The sequence below is a fragment of the Vipera ursinii genome, assembly GCF_947247035.1.
Source record: "Vipera ursinii genome assembly, chromosome: Z".
Classification (NCBI taxonomy): Eukaryota; Metazoa; Chordata; class Lepidosauria; order Squamata; family Viperidae; genus Vipera; species Vipera ursinii.
In genome coordinates, this window is record NC_139517.1 from 84,326,393 (window position 1) to 84,344,023 (window position 17,631).

Here is a 17,631-nt window from a genome sequence, read left to right on the forward strand (position 1 = left end):
ACTGGTCTGCCCAGCCCAGTGGGTAAGCTGGTAGATCAGAAAGTGACTGAACCCCTGAGGCATTCCACCAAGGCACGTAATCCTCCTGCTTATTTAGCAGATTATATAGTAAAATAAAGGAACTATAATGTTATATGTACTTGTGATCATTGTTGACTATGAGACTGTACTAAAACAATGATGGAGCTATAATGTCGTTAACTGTCTTATTGTATTGTTAATGGGAACCTATTCATACTATTGTTAAATCTTGTGATTTGTTATTTTCACGCTTATTGTTGCTGTGATGTTTGTTCATTCTTGTCAAGGTAAAAAATCACCTTTGTAGAGGGCGACGGACCGTGCTTCAGAGAATGCATGATACACTTGTAGGAAGGCAAGAAAAACACGACGCATAATCTTACTAAATACCTTTTACTTACAAAATATAAAAACTAAATATATATTATACAGAGCTAGCTAGCTTCATCCTAACGTAACAGACAGTAACAGCAAAGTGAAGAAAAAACAATACAGATAATAACTCTGGGAACTTCTTCTAGACATGCGCACTAAACAGACTGAAACCATAACATAGCTAGTCATATGGGATTCACTATGGTTACCAGATAAGTTATCACAACAGGTGCAGAGAACAGGGGAAATGTACAGTTAGAAATGAACTTTTCTGGCGAACAAAAAAAAACGTGCAGTGACATTCCCCTTCTTTCGTCAGCAAAGTGAAGACTCAGGTAAGGCACATCTTCTCACGCAGATACTCATGCTGGGCTGTAGGAAGTGGTTTGTTCAGCATGTCAGCAATTTGATCACGTGTAGGCACATACTGTAACGTCACAAAACCTTGTTTAACCAGTTGCCTTATGTTTTGATATCGGATGTCAATGTGTCTGGACCTTGAACCTGTAAAACGTGTTTCAGAAATATAAACCACAGATTCATTATCTTCCATCACTGTGATTGGTCGAATCGGATGTGTCCAGATATCTGTGATTAAAGCATCAAACCAGGTTAAAGAATTGCATGCATCAGACACACAAGCATACTCAGCTTCTGTAGAGGAACAAGAAACAAGATTCTGTTTACGCACATGCCAGTAAACAGGACATCCATTTAAAAACATCATGTAACCTGATGTACTTTTCCGTGACTTCTTATCACTCGCCCAATCTGAATCTGCAAAACAACATAACTCTGCATAGTCAGTATGTGTGGGTTCCAACAACAACTTCATGTCTTTGGTGTGTTTTAGATACCTCAATAATTTTTTAACACATGTCCAATGAAACTGTTTTGCCTTGCCTACGTGTCGTGATAAAAGATTAACACTAAGTGCAATGTCGGGTCTAGTCCAACTACTAATATACAGCAGCGACCCAATGACTGAGCGATATAGTGTTTGATCTTCGAACTCAGGACTTGGTTCATGTGCCAAAATATGAAAGTCAGTTTGCATGGGTATACTCACAGGCTTAGCGTCCTCCATGTTACAGTGATGTAACAGTTGTTCAATCTTCTCTCCTTGTGTGAGACTAAACCCCTTCTGAGTTTTGGCAATTTGAACACCTAAATAAGTGTTAATACATCCTAAACACTTCAACGTGAAAAACTTTTGTAAAGCTTTAGCAAAAACCTCACTCATCTGCTTATTTGGACCAATATAAACAATATCATCGACATAAACAAGAATTATCTCATACCTATTACCGGATCTTTTGGTAAACACGCATTCATCTGTTTCGGACTTAATAAAGCCCATTGAATTTAGTTTCTCAGAAAGACATAAGTACCACATTAAACCAGACTGTTTCAGACCATAAAGACTTTTGTGTAGAAACCAGGTATCCCCTTCTTGCTGTCTGAAACCTGGAGGACCTTTGACGTAGATGTCTTCATCAAGATCAGCGTGAAGATAAGCCGTTTCAACATCGAACTGGAAAACTTCCAGGCCAAGGATAGTTGCAGTGGCTAAAGCAATTTTCACACTTTCAGTCCGCACTGTGGGTGAGTATGTATTTGTATAGTCCTCAGGATAACGTTGAGCAAAACCCTGGGCTACGAGTCTGGCCTTGTACAACGACTCACCATTCGGCTTCTTTTTGATCCTGTAGACCCATCGAGTACCAATAACTTTCTTGTTTGCTGGAGGGCTTGCAGGCGTAAACACTTGAAGTTTCTTTAGACTGTCCATTTCAGCCTGCATTGCCTCAAACCATTTATCTTGTTCTGATTCAGGGGGATGTTTGATCTGTGTGAACTTCTCAGGTGGAAGTGTAACATTACAAATCAAAGGTACAGGTGTTTTTGTTACTTGCCACGAATACCGTTTTGGAGGGATTCCCTTTGTGGACCTCTTGGAACGCCTCGGGCCAACCGTCCATTCTTCTTCCATGTCGTCCTCGTCTTCATCATCGTCGCCAGCAGCAACATCGGCGGCTTGCGAAGACGGAACAGTAGGTTGAGAAGAACTCGTGGAAGGAACATTATCCTGTGCATCTTGAGCATCAGGTTGCGTGGCATCAGCAACATCATCTCTAGGAAAATAAACTCCAGGATCGTTAGAATGAATCCTGGACCAGTCAGCATCTTCCTCAAAAGTAGCAGATTGTGAAACCACAATAACATGATGAGAGTCAATGTATTTGCTCCATTTTGAATTATCATCAATGCCCATAAATCTCATCCTTTTTGCTGCAGGACCCCCTTTCTTTCTTTGGGCTAAAGGAATATTCACCATAGCATAGGAACCAAAAATATGGAGATGTGAGAGATCAGGCTTGTGTCCATACAACATGAAATAAGGGGTCTGATTTATCACACTACTCCAAGTACGGTTGATGATATGGTTAGCATATTTGATAGCTTCACCCCAGTATGGAAGACTGAGGTTAGCATCTTCAAGGAGGCAACGCATCATGGTTTGCAAAACCCCATTTCTGCGTTCTGCCACCCCATTTTCAGCTGGAGTATAAGGAGCAGATGTCTGATGTACTATCCCATTCTTACGCATCCAGTCCTGGAAACGCTGAGACATGAATTCAGCACCGCGATCACTCTGGATTCTGGCAATGTTGACCTCGAATTGGGTATAGACAAGACTAGCAAAGTCTTTAAAGATCTGAAAGGTCTCAGATTTTTCTTTCATAGGATATACATATCCATATCTAGAATAATTGTCAACGATTGTCAAGAAATATCTTTTACCACCAAGTGTTGGTGCAAAAGGACCAACTATGTCAGTGTGTACCAAATCAAAAATGCGTGTTGACAGGCGTGTAGCGCGTTTTGGAATTGCTGCTGCCTTGGATTTGGCTTTCTTGCAGACAGCACAGTCCAAAAACACCTTACACCCCTTTAGATCCAAACCTCTTGCGAACTCTGGCATCTTCTTCAGAACACGGAAACTGGCATGACCCAATCTTCTGTGCCACTTATGGATACACCTGGAATGCAAAGGTTTACCTGTTAGTGCATTCTCAACTTTAGCATTTTTATTAGGAACCCCAGGCTTGCTGTGAGCAACCTGTGTCTTTTTTGTATTTTTATTATCTTTAGGAACCTTTGGAGTAGCAACAGGATCTCTCTCTGGGACGTCTCTCTCTGGGCCTGTGCTTTTTGGAACGTGTATACTTGCCTGCTCTTGCTGCTTAGGCTTTGGTTTTAAATAATAAACACCACCAATCAACATGGTTTCAGCAACAATATCTCCGTCTTTGACTATATAACTTGCTTTTTCAAGATGGTGGACCTGAAAATGAGAAAACCTAGACAAATGACTCTGACTAAGCAAATTACTACTGGCAGACGGAACATAGTAAACATTTGGAATGAGAGCATCAAGCTCTTCAATGTAGACAGTTCCTTTTCCCATGACCTGAACAGGATGATTGGAAAAAGAGTAAAGTTCACGAAGTTCAGGTTCAGGCTCGTGCATCTCAGTGTAAAGCTCTTTTCTGTAGGTAACATGTAATGCTGCTCCACTGTCCAAAGTCCAAAGAAGTCGTCTGTCGTACTCTGGTTGAGGCTGTGGATCGTTGGTCACAACCAATGTGACAAGTGGAGCTTGTGGATCACGCCTGGAACCACGACCACGACCTTGTCGTCCGCCTCTACCTCTGCCTCCTCTGGAATCTGTTCCTCTGGGCTGGTATGTGACGGGCGCTGGAACTCGTTGGGGACAATCCCGGGTGGCATGTCCCACACGATTGCAGATGTAGCATCTTGGCATTCTTGGAACGTAGGTCCTTCCACGGAAGGCACGCCTCGCTGAAGCTTTTGATGCAGGTGGTTCCCTTAAATGTGGCGCAGCTTGCATAACTGCCTCTTCTTCGGCTAAGATCCTGCATACATGATCCACTGTGCGTTGAGCAATAGGCACTTGATTAATCTTGGAAATAGCATCTTTCCACTCATGATTCAAAGAATTGATGATAATGCTGATCATTTGAAAATCATCAATAGGATAGCCTTTTTCACCCAGTTCTTTTCTAATACCTTTCATTTTAGTCAAATGTGCTCCAATATGTTCACCAGGTTTTAATCTGGAACCATGGAACTCAGACAAAAGCAAACATGTAGACTCAATTGATGTAGGCCGATAACATGCCTCTAACTGAGTCCAAATTTGTTGGGCAGTTGCATCTTGTGAAAACGTGAGCTGCAATTCAATGTCCATTGACATCAATAATGTTGTGCATGCTCTATTATCCAAGTCCCATATGTCAGGAGTCCATGGCTGGGCAGGAGGATTAAACACCATCATGTGAGTACCTTCTCTGCGTAACAAAAGTCCAACCTCACTGACCCATGCCCTGTAATTCTGTCCTGACTTCTTTAATTTTGAATCACCAGCCAGTGGTACAATGGAAGGTGTTTGATGAGGAAAATACAATTGAGGTACTGGCTGTGCAGGTTGTGCAATCCGACCATAACCTGCAGGGGGCACCAGTGGCGTCTGTGCCTGGACATGCGGCAGTTGCATTGAAGCTGCCGGTAGTCTTGGTGCTGGCTGTGACTGTCTTTGAGCTGCTATTCCACCCTGGCCAGCAGGAGGCGCTGGCGCTGGGACTGGTGCATTAGCATAACCTGCAGATGACTCTGGCCTTCGCATATAAGAACCCGGTGGCAATTGCATGTGGGCTACATATGGCTGTGCTCTGCCAGGTAGAGGGGCTTGCATAGAAGCAATATTAACAGGAGAAGCAATAGTAACAGGAATCCTAGCACCATCAGGGACTGGAGCCTCAGATGATGGCAGAAATCTTGTATCTCTGAGCAAAGACTCCTCCATAGACAATTGCGAGAGTGAGAGCTCCAATTCATGTCTTAATGCAGCTTCACCAGTAGATGGTGCTATAACATTTGCTTCAGGCATCACTGTGGCTCTGTATGTCCTTTGGGACAGCCCATAATCATGTGACACAGGAGCCTCCGGTTCCCATTCGTCTTGCATGACACTCAATGATGGGCGTGACTTTAGCTTTGGGAAAGAAGGAGGCAATATGGCTTCTCCTTGTGGGTGTGGCAATATGGCCGGTTCATGCTCATAATTCCTCTCATATTGCTGAACCATTGACACATATTTCTTTGCCTGCTGCAAACGCCTTTCAAAAACCCCAATTTGTTCACAGTAGCCTTGCATAGCCCTATCTCGCATAGTTTGCTTGGGGCTTGAAGGAGCAGAAGGAATTTTCTTCGGCTGGACTTTAAGTTTCGCTCCAAGCCTTTGAAATTCATCTTGAGCCCCTGGAGTGTGAACATTCTCAAAAGCAGCTGCCAGGGAGCTTGGAAAAGTAGAAAAAGGAGTGACTGACCTTGCATCGTGGACAGGAGCAGGCGCGTCTTCTCCAAGGCGTGTGGCCGAAGCTATCGGAGTTCTTAAGGTCGAAGGGAGATGCCCAACAGACAAACTCCTTTCCAGCCGTGGCTTCCTTCCTGACATGTTTCAGCAGTTAATCACCGCTGCCTCACTAGCACTAACTAACTGATAACAGCCGCAGAAACATGCTTCTCCAAAAACATAAATCGAACCATCCTCTGCTACCAAAATGTCAAGGTAAAAAATCACCTTTGTAGAGGGCGACGGACCGTGCTTCAGAGAATGCATGATACACTTGTAGGAAGGCAAGAAAAACACGACGCATAATCTTACTAAATACCTTTTACTTACAAAATATAAAAACTAAATATATATTATACAGAGCTAGCTAGCTTCATCCTAACGTAACAGACAGTAACAGCAAAGTGAAGAAAAAACAATACAGATAATAACTCTGGGAACTTCTTCTAGACATGCGCACTAAACAGACTGAAACCATAACATAGCTAGTCATATGGGATTCACTATGGTTACCAGATAAGTTATCACAACAGGTGCAGAGAACAGGGGAAATGTACAGTTAGAAATGAACTTTTCTGGCGAACAAAAAAAAACGTGCAGTGACAATTCTAAGACGGTTAGGGTTCAAGGTATCTGTTATGTATTGGGCTTAATTGTAACATGACGTGGTAAGCTGGAGCTAGCTAATGGCTCCCAGCACCTCAGACACCCCATCCCCAGTGCTGCTATTGGCTGCCCTTAGGTGGCAATGGGTTTCTTTAAACCTATTGGCTGCCGCCTTGGGGCCAGGCTATAAATTGCTGCAGGCTGCAGCTCAGTTCCTCAGTTCAGATCCTGCAAGAAAATAAACATGACCATTGCTGAACTCACTCGCCTCGACTTCATTCCTGTGCAACAAACTCACTACACAATAGTATCTCCCCTGCCAGATTTGCTAAAGAAAGAATTTGCTATCTATATATGAAAGCCTAAAGTTTATTATCCTTGCTTTTTCAAATGATTATTTGTCACAGTGAGAATGATTGTGTATCTAACTACTCTGAGATACTGTGAGCTATGCCTATGTCATTTCTTTGGTTTTCTTCTTGACTCTTACCACCAGGTTGTTATAATCTTCTGCCTGTCAGATTAAAAGAATACAGTCAAAGTTTAAGAATTTCTTGATCTTTTAAAAAAAAATTATTTAGTGCCTATGTTGATGATCTAGAGAACCAAAATAGAGAACCATTTTTATCCAATACTTCTAGGTTTTCAGACTATTGAATGTGTTGCAGTCAGTCATAAGGAGTTAGTAACAAATGTTGATCCATCTCAAAGAGACTTCTCCTTATTAAAATTCAAGAGAAGTATGGCTTCATTTCAATATGTCTTTCCTACTGTTATCGGGAAAGCAAAGATCAGTATTTGCCAAATGTTTTGAAAATTCTGTCTAGTACTTTAGAGAATGCTTCATTTCTAGATTGTTCACCAAAATCAGTCACTGAAATTAATTATAAAGCCCGCTTATGAATGCTCTGGATAAATACATGAATTAATTTATTAAGAGTAAAAAGAAAATCTTTAAGTGTTGCAAACAGAAATGGTTTTTCATTATATGGAGTAAATTGAAAATGTATTTCTATATTTTTCTCCATTCATATTATAATAGGCAGTCTTTGATCAATAAAATCATACTTCATGACTAATTTTCATATTACTTTTGCCTGTAGGCATGCTTTAGGATACTTGCCAGAGGCTATTTGAAACAAATTGGCAAAACCACAATTTTAAACAGTAACTTTCAGCTCACATTTTTGAAAGAAGGAAATTAAAGGCACCAATGTGGGCTTATCCATTATAGTGGTAGGGCTGCATAAGTCCTCTTTTCTCTTTTTTTTTTATAAAGCAAATGTTTCTGACTTCTTTTTTCTTCTGAGAAGGATGAGTTGTTCACCTTTCTCCCAACAGCCAATCTCTAATTCAGTAATTTCACTCTGCCACTAGTACTGACAACTATGTCCTAAATAAGTGGATAAAAAGTACTATACCACAATAAGGATTGTGGCAAATTATCCCTCCTTCAGATGAATTCCTCAGCTTTATAGACTAAAGTGAAGCAAAGATTATGAGCAAAATGTTATGCAATACTGCTTAAAAAGGCCCAATGTGACATAAATATTTAAAGAACCAGGTGTGTATTTGGACTGTTTTCTTAAAGATTGTGTAGGACTTATGCAAAAGTATTTTAAGTTTTGCTTCATAGCTTAGATTAAAGTTCTAAATTTCCTTGCAAACCTAATCATGTAATTTGTCATTCATTCCCTTAATCATGTAATATAAGTGCTATTTTGGCTGTGTTGTATCTTATTCTATGCTCTAGGCCAGGGGTCCCCAACCTGGAACACTACTGGCCACTGGGCCCTGGAACAGGCTGGTCAGTGTGCACACATATGTGCATGCAGTCACCCCTATTTGCACTAGTGCCACCACCGCTAAGGAAATGGGGTGCTGTGTGGTGAAAATGGGACACCATGTGGTAAAACAGGGCACCACATGGCAAAAACGGGGCACTGTGTGGTGAAAATGGAGTGGTGCTAGCACCCACACAGCAAAAATGGGGTGATGCTAGCGAGTGTCACATGGGCGCTAGCACCATCCCATTTGCTTCGCACGTGCTTGCAACCCCATTTATGTATGTGTGCATGTGTGCATGTAAAATTCTTCTCCCTTCCTTTCCCTCTGGTCCACCAACTGAGAAAGGTTGGAGATCTCTGCTCTAGGCATATTCATGGAATAGAAAAAAATGATTAGAAAGAAGGCAGTATTATCATGGATTATCCCTTAAAAGGCCAGAATAAAACAAAAGAAGAAACTAGGAAAATGTTTCTCTGATTGTTATCAATATCAATTTATATTAATGACACTTCCAAAATAATTGTATCATCAATGTGGCTGGAAGTTAATTGACAAAGATTCTTAGTTTGTACAAGTAATATTTTCAATCAATAGAACCTCAAAAGAATTATTATTCTAAAAAAAACTTGGCTGATTTTACAGCAGACAAGGGTTTACACTGGAGATGTGCTTCACACTCTGAGCAATCTGGAAATCAACACAACAGTTGAAAAGCAAGTGGAAGAAATAATTGTTTACTGCTAGGCTTCCTAAAACAATGGGACTGATAAAGGTTTCTTATTGATTTGGTTTTAATATCTGCTGCCCAAATTAGAATGCAACTAAATTGATTTTGCATGATTTCATTTGTTCTTTTCTTTTTCCTTATATAGGAGGTACATGCCAGAGCCCTGTTCTTCCAGCCCTGGTACGACCTTCAGTCCCCTCCTTGCCGCCATCATTGGATCTCAAACCCTTTCTTCCATTCTCACTGGACACTGCTGCAGCCGTCAATCTCTTCCCCAACTTCAGTGCAGTAAGTACCATAGTGAAGTTTTAGCTCCACGTCGTATACCTCCATTTACTTATTAGCAAATCAAAGAATATCTTCATACAAATGTGTGCACACGTAGACACAAACATATGCATGTGCACACACAAAATCAGCTGCAATTAGTCTCAGTGATGAAGTTATCTAGTTTGGATAATAAAACGTCTACAAGAAAAAAACCAAGCTCAGAGAGCACCAAGAATCCCTCATTTCAACCCCGAACTACAAATATTCTCCTTTGTTTATGTCAAATTAGTTATCAGAGTAATTATAACTAATGAAAGAACGCATCAGATCCATTATTTCGAAGTAGTGAATTACAAATTAATATTTAGCTGCTTTTTCCATGGGTTCTAAATAAAAACTCAGAATAAATATTTAAATTATTTATAGTGACATAAACTAAACTGATCAGTTTCTCAGTATAATATTGAGAAACTGCTTTGAATCCCTTTTTAACAAGGATACTAAAAAGGGCTGAGCTCTCTCATGAATCACTGTATTTGTTTATTACATTCTTAAACTGCCTAGTAGTTGCATTTCTTTGGTTTAATTAAGCCTATAGAACTTAATGACGACAAAATACCACATCAGAATCACTAACCAGAATGACAACAAAATGGCAAATGTACCAGGGACAACAGGGAAAACATAAAAAGCACTGAAAAGTGTTGCTGAAATGTTGGGAGATATTTTTTGTTGTTGTTTAAAAAAAAACCCTCCACTTAGTGCCTCAAAAGAACATTAAATGGATATCAGACGATTCTCCCCGATGAAGGCATTCCATAGAAAGAAGAATATAGAAAAAAACCCACATGTTAAACTCCTCAATGAAAGCAGAAATCTTGATTTAGGATACAGCCATATCTTCTGAATGTGGGGAAGATATAATGGACTAGATCAGGGGTGTCAAACTCAATTTCATTGAGGGCCGCATCAGCATTGCAGTTGCCCTCAGGGGGCCGGGTGGGTATGGCCTGGGTGGGCGTGGCCTACTGGGTGGGCGTGGCTAGAGTGCATATGGCCTACTGGGTGGGCGTGGCTAGAATGCCTAAGGCCTACTGGGTGGGCGTGGCCAGCTCTACATGGTGCACATCAAGGGTGCCTATGGGTGCCTGGGCAGGAGTGGGACAGATCTGAGGGTCTCTGGCAGAAGGAGGGTCTCTGGGGTCAGGGCCAAGGCAGTGGGGGCCGTTCCCTCAATGTTTCCAGGATGGCTTCGCGGGCCACATGAAACCACTTCGCGGGCCGGATCTGGCCCCCGGGCCTTGTGTTTGACATGTCTGGACTAGATCTTGTTCCTCATACATAAAGAAATTGCATGATCCTCCTTTCCCCTCCCAAAGCACATAAGGCATTAACATTCTTTTCAAAGGAAAATTGTGTAAACCATATTGTAAGGGTACTTACATTTGGAAATGAAACTTGACTTGTAGGAATTTTTCTTATGTAGGTATATACTGTACTTCTAACAAATGGAATTTCCATTTATTTATCTTGTTACAAGTAGTCCTAGTTTAATGACCACAATTGAGACCAGTAACCTGGAGGGTGAGTAGAGCAGTTTCTAAGTGACATGTCATGATTTTACTTTGCTTTGCTTTACACACATGCTATGCTTTAAATCCAAGAATTGGTTGCAAGGTTAATTTTTTCTTATCACTGTTGTAACTGTAAATGGTTGGTGAATGAGGACTACCTATATATATCAAGAAACTCAGCACTTGGAAACATTATTCTGCCAAATTGTACTCATTTTGTACTACAGTGCTGGTATCTATTGAAACTCTGAAGGGCTGTTTGACCACAGATACTGGTGTTGTTCTGAGGAGCTGGCAAAGTTTTTATGATTTTCTGACTGCAATACAGTTGGTAGAAAAGAATCTATATTGTAGCATAGTTATTATAAAAGACACACAGACACGTAGCAGCATAATATCTTAAGGATCCAGAATGTCTTAAGCACCCGGAAACTTAAGCTGAAATAGTATTCATATTTATTTAGGATGAAATGTTACTGAAGTCATTGAATTTGCAACATTGAGCTGCAATTTCACACACAGCTAGGAGTAAGTCTGCTGAAATCAGCTGGGCCTTGTTTATGAATATTCATCAATAGTATTATCTTTTTAACTGGTTGTTCCGTATCTTACCAGATGGATCATGTTAAGGAAAGAGGCACAGAAATCAAACAAAGCTGTGTAATTGCAAAACACATATGCTCCATATAACTGTTTTCATTTTGTGAAAAAATAACTTGGACAGCTCTTACATTCATTTCATGAACACCCATTGTCTGCTTTCTTCTACTTGAGTTTAATTAAGAAGCACAATTAACTATGTAAATATTTGTATAGTTAACAAATGCAATTTTGACATTATTTTGACTTTTAAGAGTTTATAAATACTCTCCTTCTGGTTTTTTCCCTACTGTCTGGGTAACAAATTAATTTATATTGAGAAGAAAAAAACCCAGAATCGTTACATTTGTTGAATTTAAATTTGCAAGGCTAGGTTTAAGCTTTATACTTTTTGAGGTACAGATAGTCCTCAAGTGGACTATCTGTACCTTGGTGGAGCAGTGGGCTAATGCCTCCTTAAGTAACACCAGCTGCCTGCAATTAGTGCAGGTTCGCATCCCACCAGGCTCAAGGTTGACTCAGCTTTCCATCCTTCCAAGGTAGGTAAAATGAGGACCCAGATTGTAGGTAAAATGAGGACCCTAATAAGCAGGCATATACATAGAATGAAGGCTACTGCTAAGCTTGTAAGCCGCCCTGAGTCTTCGGAGAAGGGCGGGATATAAATGGAATTAAAAAAAATAAAATAAAAAAGTTACGACTACAATTGAACCCAACATTTCTATTGCTAAGCAAAAAAGTTGTTAAATAAGTCATGTTCATTTTACAACCTCTTTTTCCATGGTTGTAAAGTATTTTTAAGCAAACCACTGAAGATGTTAAGTGAATCATTCAGTTGTTAAGCAAATCTGGCTCCCTCCGCCCCCTTGACTTTGCTTGTGATGAGCTCCCTAAGAAGGTTGCAGGTGAAAATTCTGGGACCTTGGACTGCTGCAACCATTGTAATATATTACAGTTGCCGAACACCCAAGTTTTGATCAATGATTGTAGGGATACTGCAGTGGTCATAAATGTGAAAACTGATCAGAAATCACTTTTTTCCAGTGCTTTTGTAACTTTGAACATTGATTAAACAAATAGTTATAAGTTCAGAACTAACTGTATGATTATCATAACTATATGTAGTATTCTCCCTTTTAAAAAAATATCCAAGCTTTGAGTCATAGACTGTTCATATTATGCATGTTAAAATGAAAAGAAAAAGAGCAGACAGTAGGTACAATAACAATATAAAATTGGCATCCTGTGAGTCACTAATTTAAAAATGGCATTAAAAATAGAACTGAATTTTTGGTGATGCTAATTCCATGCTATCTAGTTCATGCTCATTCTAATGCATGTTTAATGTTAATAGCAACAACAAAATAGCAACAATAAAAGGGAAATATGTATTGCAGTAGTTTATAGAGTTGGAAAACAAAATGTAGAAAACTAAGACATCAAGATATCATTTTGGATATCTCTAGTTTTTTCATTTTTCCATAATTTATTGCATATATTTTTCTTATATCATGGAGACTTTACAAAATAATTACCATTCTTCCTCCACTGCATCAGCTGGACATATGAAAGATAGAAATTTCATATTAAATTATTACTACATGCTACAAAAGAGAAGACATCTCAGGAAAATACACAGCTTCTGAATAGCAGCATTAAATCTCACATGCTATGGCAAATAGCACGTAGACACAGGAAAGTAAGATGCCATAAATACCAATGGCATTTTTACATTGTAGCCTAGTTTTTCTTTTCATGATAATCATGTTGAAACTTGGGTTTATACCCAATAAATTTATACTGTGCTGTGTCATTATTAGATCCCTGGAAATCTCATTTCAATGTCAGTTTCATGTTTCCATTAACATATAATTTTATTTTAAGCAGTAAAGTTTTCCTACAATCCTTGCTGAGAAAAAATGACTAATATTACTCAGTAACCTGTGTTCCAAATGCTTTGTTTATTCTGTTAAAATATTTATATAATCTACCTCATGTAATTTTGATTTCAGGACAGCATACACTAAAAAAACAATAAAGCAAGCTAAATTCAAAAAATCGGTTTAAATGTATCATACTGTTATGAATTTTGCTTTTTGAAATTTGATCTCTGATGGACTAAAGGTACAGACTTCTTACAATGGTAGCAATAATGAGATTTTGCTTGGTAATGTGACCTTTGTTTTCTAATGTAGTTTTCTTACATGCTATACTATACTGAGTTCCATTTACTACCCATTTCTATTCCTGAGTTAGCTAAAGTGTTCAGTAAACACATATTTTGCCTAAGAAAGGCTAGAGCATTTCTACATGTTCCTCCCTGTTTGACAAACCTTTAGGGACATGTCATATCAACTGGAACATTATCAGCCTAAGGAAAGATAGGCTGTAGGTTAGATTTGACTTAACAGGACAGTTTGATAAGGACATACTTTTAATGTTTCTCAAAAGAGTTCATGTCCTTTTAAAAAGATTTTATGAAGAATTGTGCGACTTACAAGTAAATTTATATACAGGAATTAATTCTCATACATGTATAAATCAAATACATAATTTATAGAAATATCTAATTTTGCAATTTTGCCATTTCAACAAGAAGCATAAGTTATAATTAACTGGAAAATTTGTTCTGGTCATTTGAACAGTTAAAAATAAAATCAAAGAAATAATATGTAAAAGATTATTATGTAACTTATACAATTACCAAAACATCTTCTAAAAGTAGCTTATATTATCATGTATTTTCTTCTGGTGAGGTAGGAGGAGTTCTAAAAGCTAAATGCCATTATCTAAGGAGTACAAAAAACAGAGCCCACCATGTTTGCCTCAGGCTCAGCTGGCTGCATTTTTTTAAAAACTAACTACTGATTTTATCCACTATATTTTCTAACTGTGTGACCATTTTAAATTATGTTCACAAAAGGCAGGTAGTACTGGGTATTTTGAAAGAACAATTTAAAGTAGCCAAGAAATCAGCATCCTTGGCTGCTTGTAAATGGCAGTCTAGCCAACATTTACTTCTTTTAAAGTCATCACAGGAAATGTATCACCAGATTCCCTAATCCATTCACCATTATGTGTCAAAGCTGTCCTATGGAGTACAAGCCAAGCATCCTCCCAACATTCACTCCACTCAGTATTTTATGGATCTGTGTTATTCCTTGACTCTTCTCTCTATTAGTCCGCTCATTTACCCACTTCCCACACTCTTCAAGTAGTTCCCTTATGGGGCAAACAGTAGCGCAAGATACCTTATATCCTGAATTCCTATTGACATAGAGAGAAATTGTGCTACCTCTGAGACTTGGTATGTCATGAAGGATAAATCAGCTTAGGGTGTTATAGATGACTACTTCTCTAGGTTGAGTGCCAAATTCCACCAATATTATATGATGAAGATTATCTTCTCTGGCAGAGAAGGGAATTGTAAAGAGGGGAGTGACATCATGCCCTTATATTAAGAGTCAACTTTAAAAGCCAGGCACATTACTTCTAGGCCCTAGCCCAGGCTTGGTCCTGGAAACCCTGATATGAACCAAGAGCTTTTTTCATCTATTCCTTGATGCCATCATCTGAAGATAAAACATCAGAAGACAAATACAAGTGTTCATGAACTTTAAGACTCAGTGAGACAATAGATTATTCTGAACTAATCTGCTAAGGAAACCAGAGGTGATGAGGGCCAATTGTGCTCAGTTGGAGCTTGAAACTTATAATATTTAGGTAACAACCTGGGTATGACAAAGCAATTGGAACATCCTTGACTGTAAGGTCTGTTTTGATTTCCAGCTTATCAAGCTCCTTGTCAGAGAAATTCCTGAATTTTTTATGTTTCTTTATCACTTTACTTTACTGGTTTTTGCTGAGCTTGCTTTTAGTGCTGTCACAGCAGGTGATCCCATTGTGGGATCTACTTGGTTATTTGTTATTTAATTTTAATATTTACCAGCTTTAGTCAGAAGTGGTTTAGCTATAAAATACTTTTGAACATATACTGAGCCCAGGAATTTGTGATTAATATTAAACCCCATGCCACAAAATTTGAAAATCTATTTCTTGCTTTCTCTAAAACTTTTTCTTTCAGTTATTAAATATGGGGTGAAAAACTGTTCATATTGTTAGACAATAGTCAGAAACACTACTCTTTTGTTGTAAATCATCCAGAGATCTGCTGATAAAACTCAATGGATTTTCTGCCACCCAGGAATTAGAGAATAGATGTTGTGTTATTTTAATAGAGTCTGAAAACAGAGAGTAAGTTGTTTGGACTAGCTCAGTGCTTCCTAAACCTAGGTAAATTACCCCAAACTAGGTAAGGGTCCCCCCCCTTTGGGTAATGACATATGAAGCAAGTACTCCATAACAACAGGACATTTAAATTTATTTAATGTGTTTTACGTATCCTGGGTAAAAAGAATCCTCTGATAAGTAATTTTGGGTAATGAAGTAAAAACTTCAGAAAGTACTGCACAAAGCTACTGAGGAGATTGTGCTTGCCCTCAGGGTTCTCAAATCAATATCAAATGAAAATCATGGGGTGAGCAATAATCATAATAAAATGGCTGTAGGGATAATGTAAGCCATGAGATACCTTGCATAGCAGCAATTGAAGTAACTTTTAATGATTTTTTTCTCATCTGATTGCATTAAGTAGAGTTTTATGAAGCATTATAAAAAAAACAGCATGCTAATTAGCAATCTGGTTAGCAGAACATTTGTAGGTGCTATGTACTTAATTGTAGAGTGCACGTATCCCCTGAAGTTATATTTTGAAAGAAATGTTAACAACTCAGTCATTTAAGCTGTAAATAGCTCTGTGAACACCCTAAAGACGTTTTAAGTCCATGGGTTCAATAATAGTGTAACTAATTTTTTGAGAGAAGGCGTTTTAAAAAATTGTTCAACTGAACTGATCTCTTTTTATAAAAGTAAATCATTAGACTTTTTTTTCAAAAAGTCATATCATTGAAGCATATGTGTGTGCATATATATTAATTAGAGATGGGAAAGAGAACATATGTTTCATGTTTGCTAACTTTCCACTTTATTTATTTCCAAAGTCAGATATTCAATGTGCAAATATTTTCATATAGATAGCAGTTAGAATTCACATATTAAACTGATATATATATATATATTCAGTTAATGTTTCCCAATGCAAAACTTTCACTTATCCCATAAAGTCTTGTGTAAATAGGTCATGAATATATCCATCACATTCTATTATTTATTTATTTTATTTTATTTTATTAGACTTATATACCGCCCTTTCCCGAAGGACTCAGGACTCATTAGCAAGATGTTTATCATTGCACTGATTCTTCTGTCAACAATACTGAATAACTCAGTATTGGTCATGGCTATCAGGTCATAGCTATCCCACATCAAAAACATCTGCTAGGCTATCCCACATCCTTTACGTGGATGATCTGAAGCTGTACGGAAAAACATAATCTGAAATAGAATCGTTCAACAGTGTCCATATATACAGCCAAAATATTGCAATGAATTTTGGATTGGATAAATATGCTACCCTCACCCTCAAATGAGGAAATAGTGAAAACTGAAGGAATCAAGATGCCATATGAAATAATATCAAAACTTTGGATGAAGTCAATCACTACAAATGTTGGGCATCCTTCAAAAATGTTGTTTTCCTCTACCCAGATTTCAATTCTGTTCAAAAGGTACCTAGCATATATTTTTGCTACAATGTCAATCAGGCTGATGGGCCTGTAATTACTAGGATCCTTTTTATTCCCTTTTTTTATATATGGGGACAACTGTTGCCATCTTCCACCCATCTGGTATATGGCAGGTGTTATTTATGTGTGTAAAAAGACCTGCTAATACAGGGCCCCACCAATTAGGAAACTTCTTGAATAATTCTGCTGGTAAAAAATCCTCACCTGGGGCTTTATTGCTCTTTAAGCTTTTAATGATGGACTGTATCTCCTTTTCTGATACTGGAGTGTTGTTGATGTTGTTAACTTGAAGGATGCCCAACATTTGTAGTGATTGACTTCATCCAGAGTTTTGATATTATTTCATATGGCATCTTGATTCCTTCAGTTTTCACTATTTCCTCATTTGAGGGTGAGGGTGGCATATTTATCCAATCCAAATTTCATTGCAATATTTTGGCTGTATATATGGACACTGTTGAACGATTCTATTTCAGATTATGTTTTTCCGTACAGCTTCAGATCATCCATGTAAAGGATGTGGGA

At 38.4% G+C, this 17,631-nt stretch overlaps 1 protein-coding gene across 1 annotated transcript in view; it reads left to right on the plus strand.

Moving 5' to 3' along the window:
- The window catches only part of ZNF385D (zinc finger protein 385D), a gene marked incomplete at its 3' end in the record, with an annotated part of 375,501 nt that overhangs the window by 225,340 nt on the left and 132,530 nt on the right, over positions 1 to 17,631 (plus strand). The window contains exon 3 of the mRNA XM_083376165.1: positions 9,103 to 9,245. Within this exon, the coding sequence (XP_083232291.1) occupies positions 9,103 to 9,245 (143 nt within the window). The remainder of the gene's footprint in view (positions 1 to 9,102; positions 9,246 to 17,631) is intronic.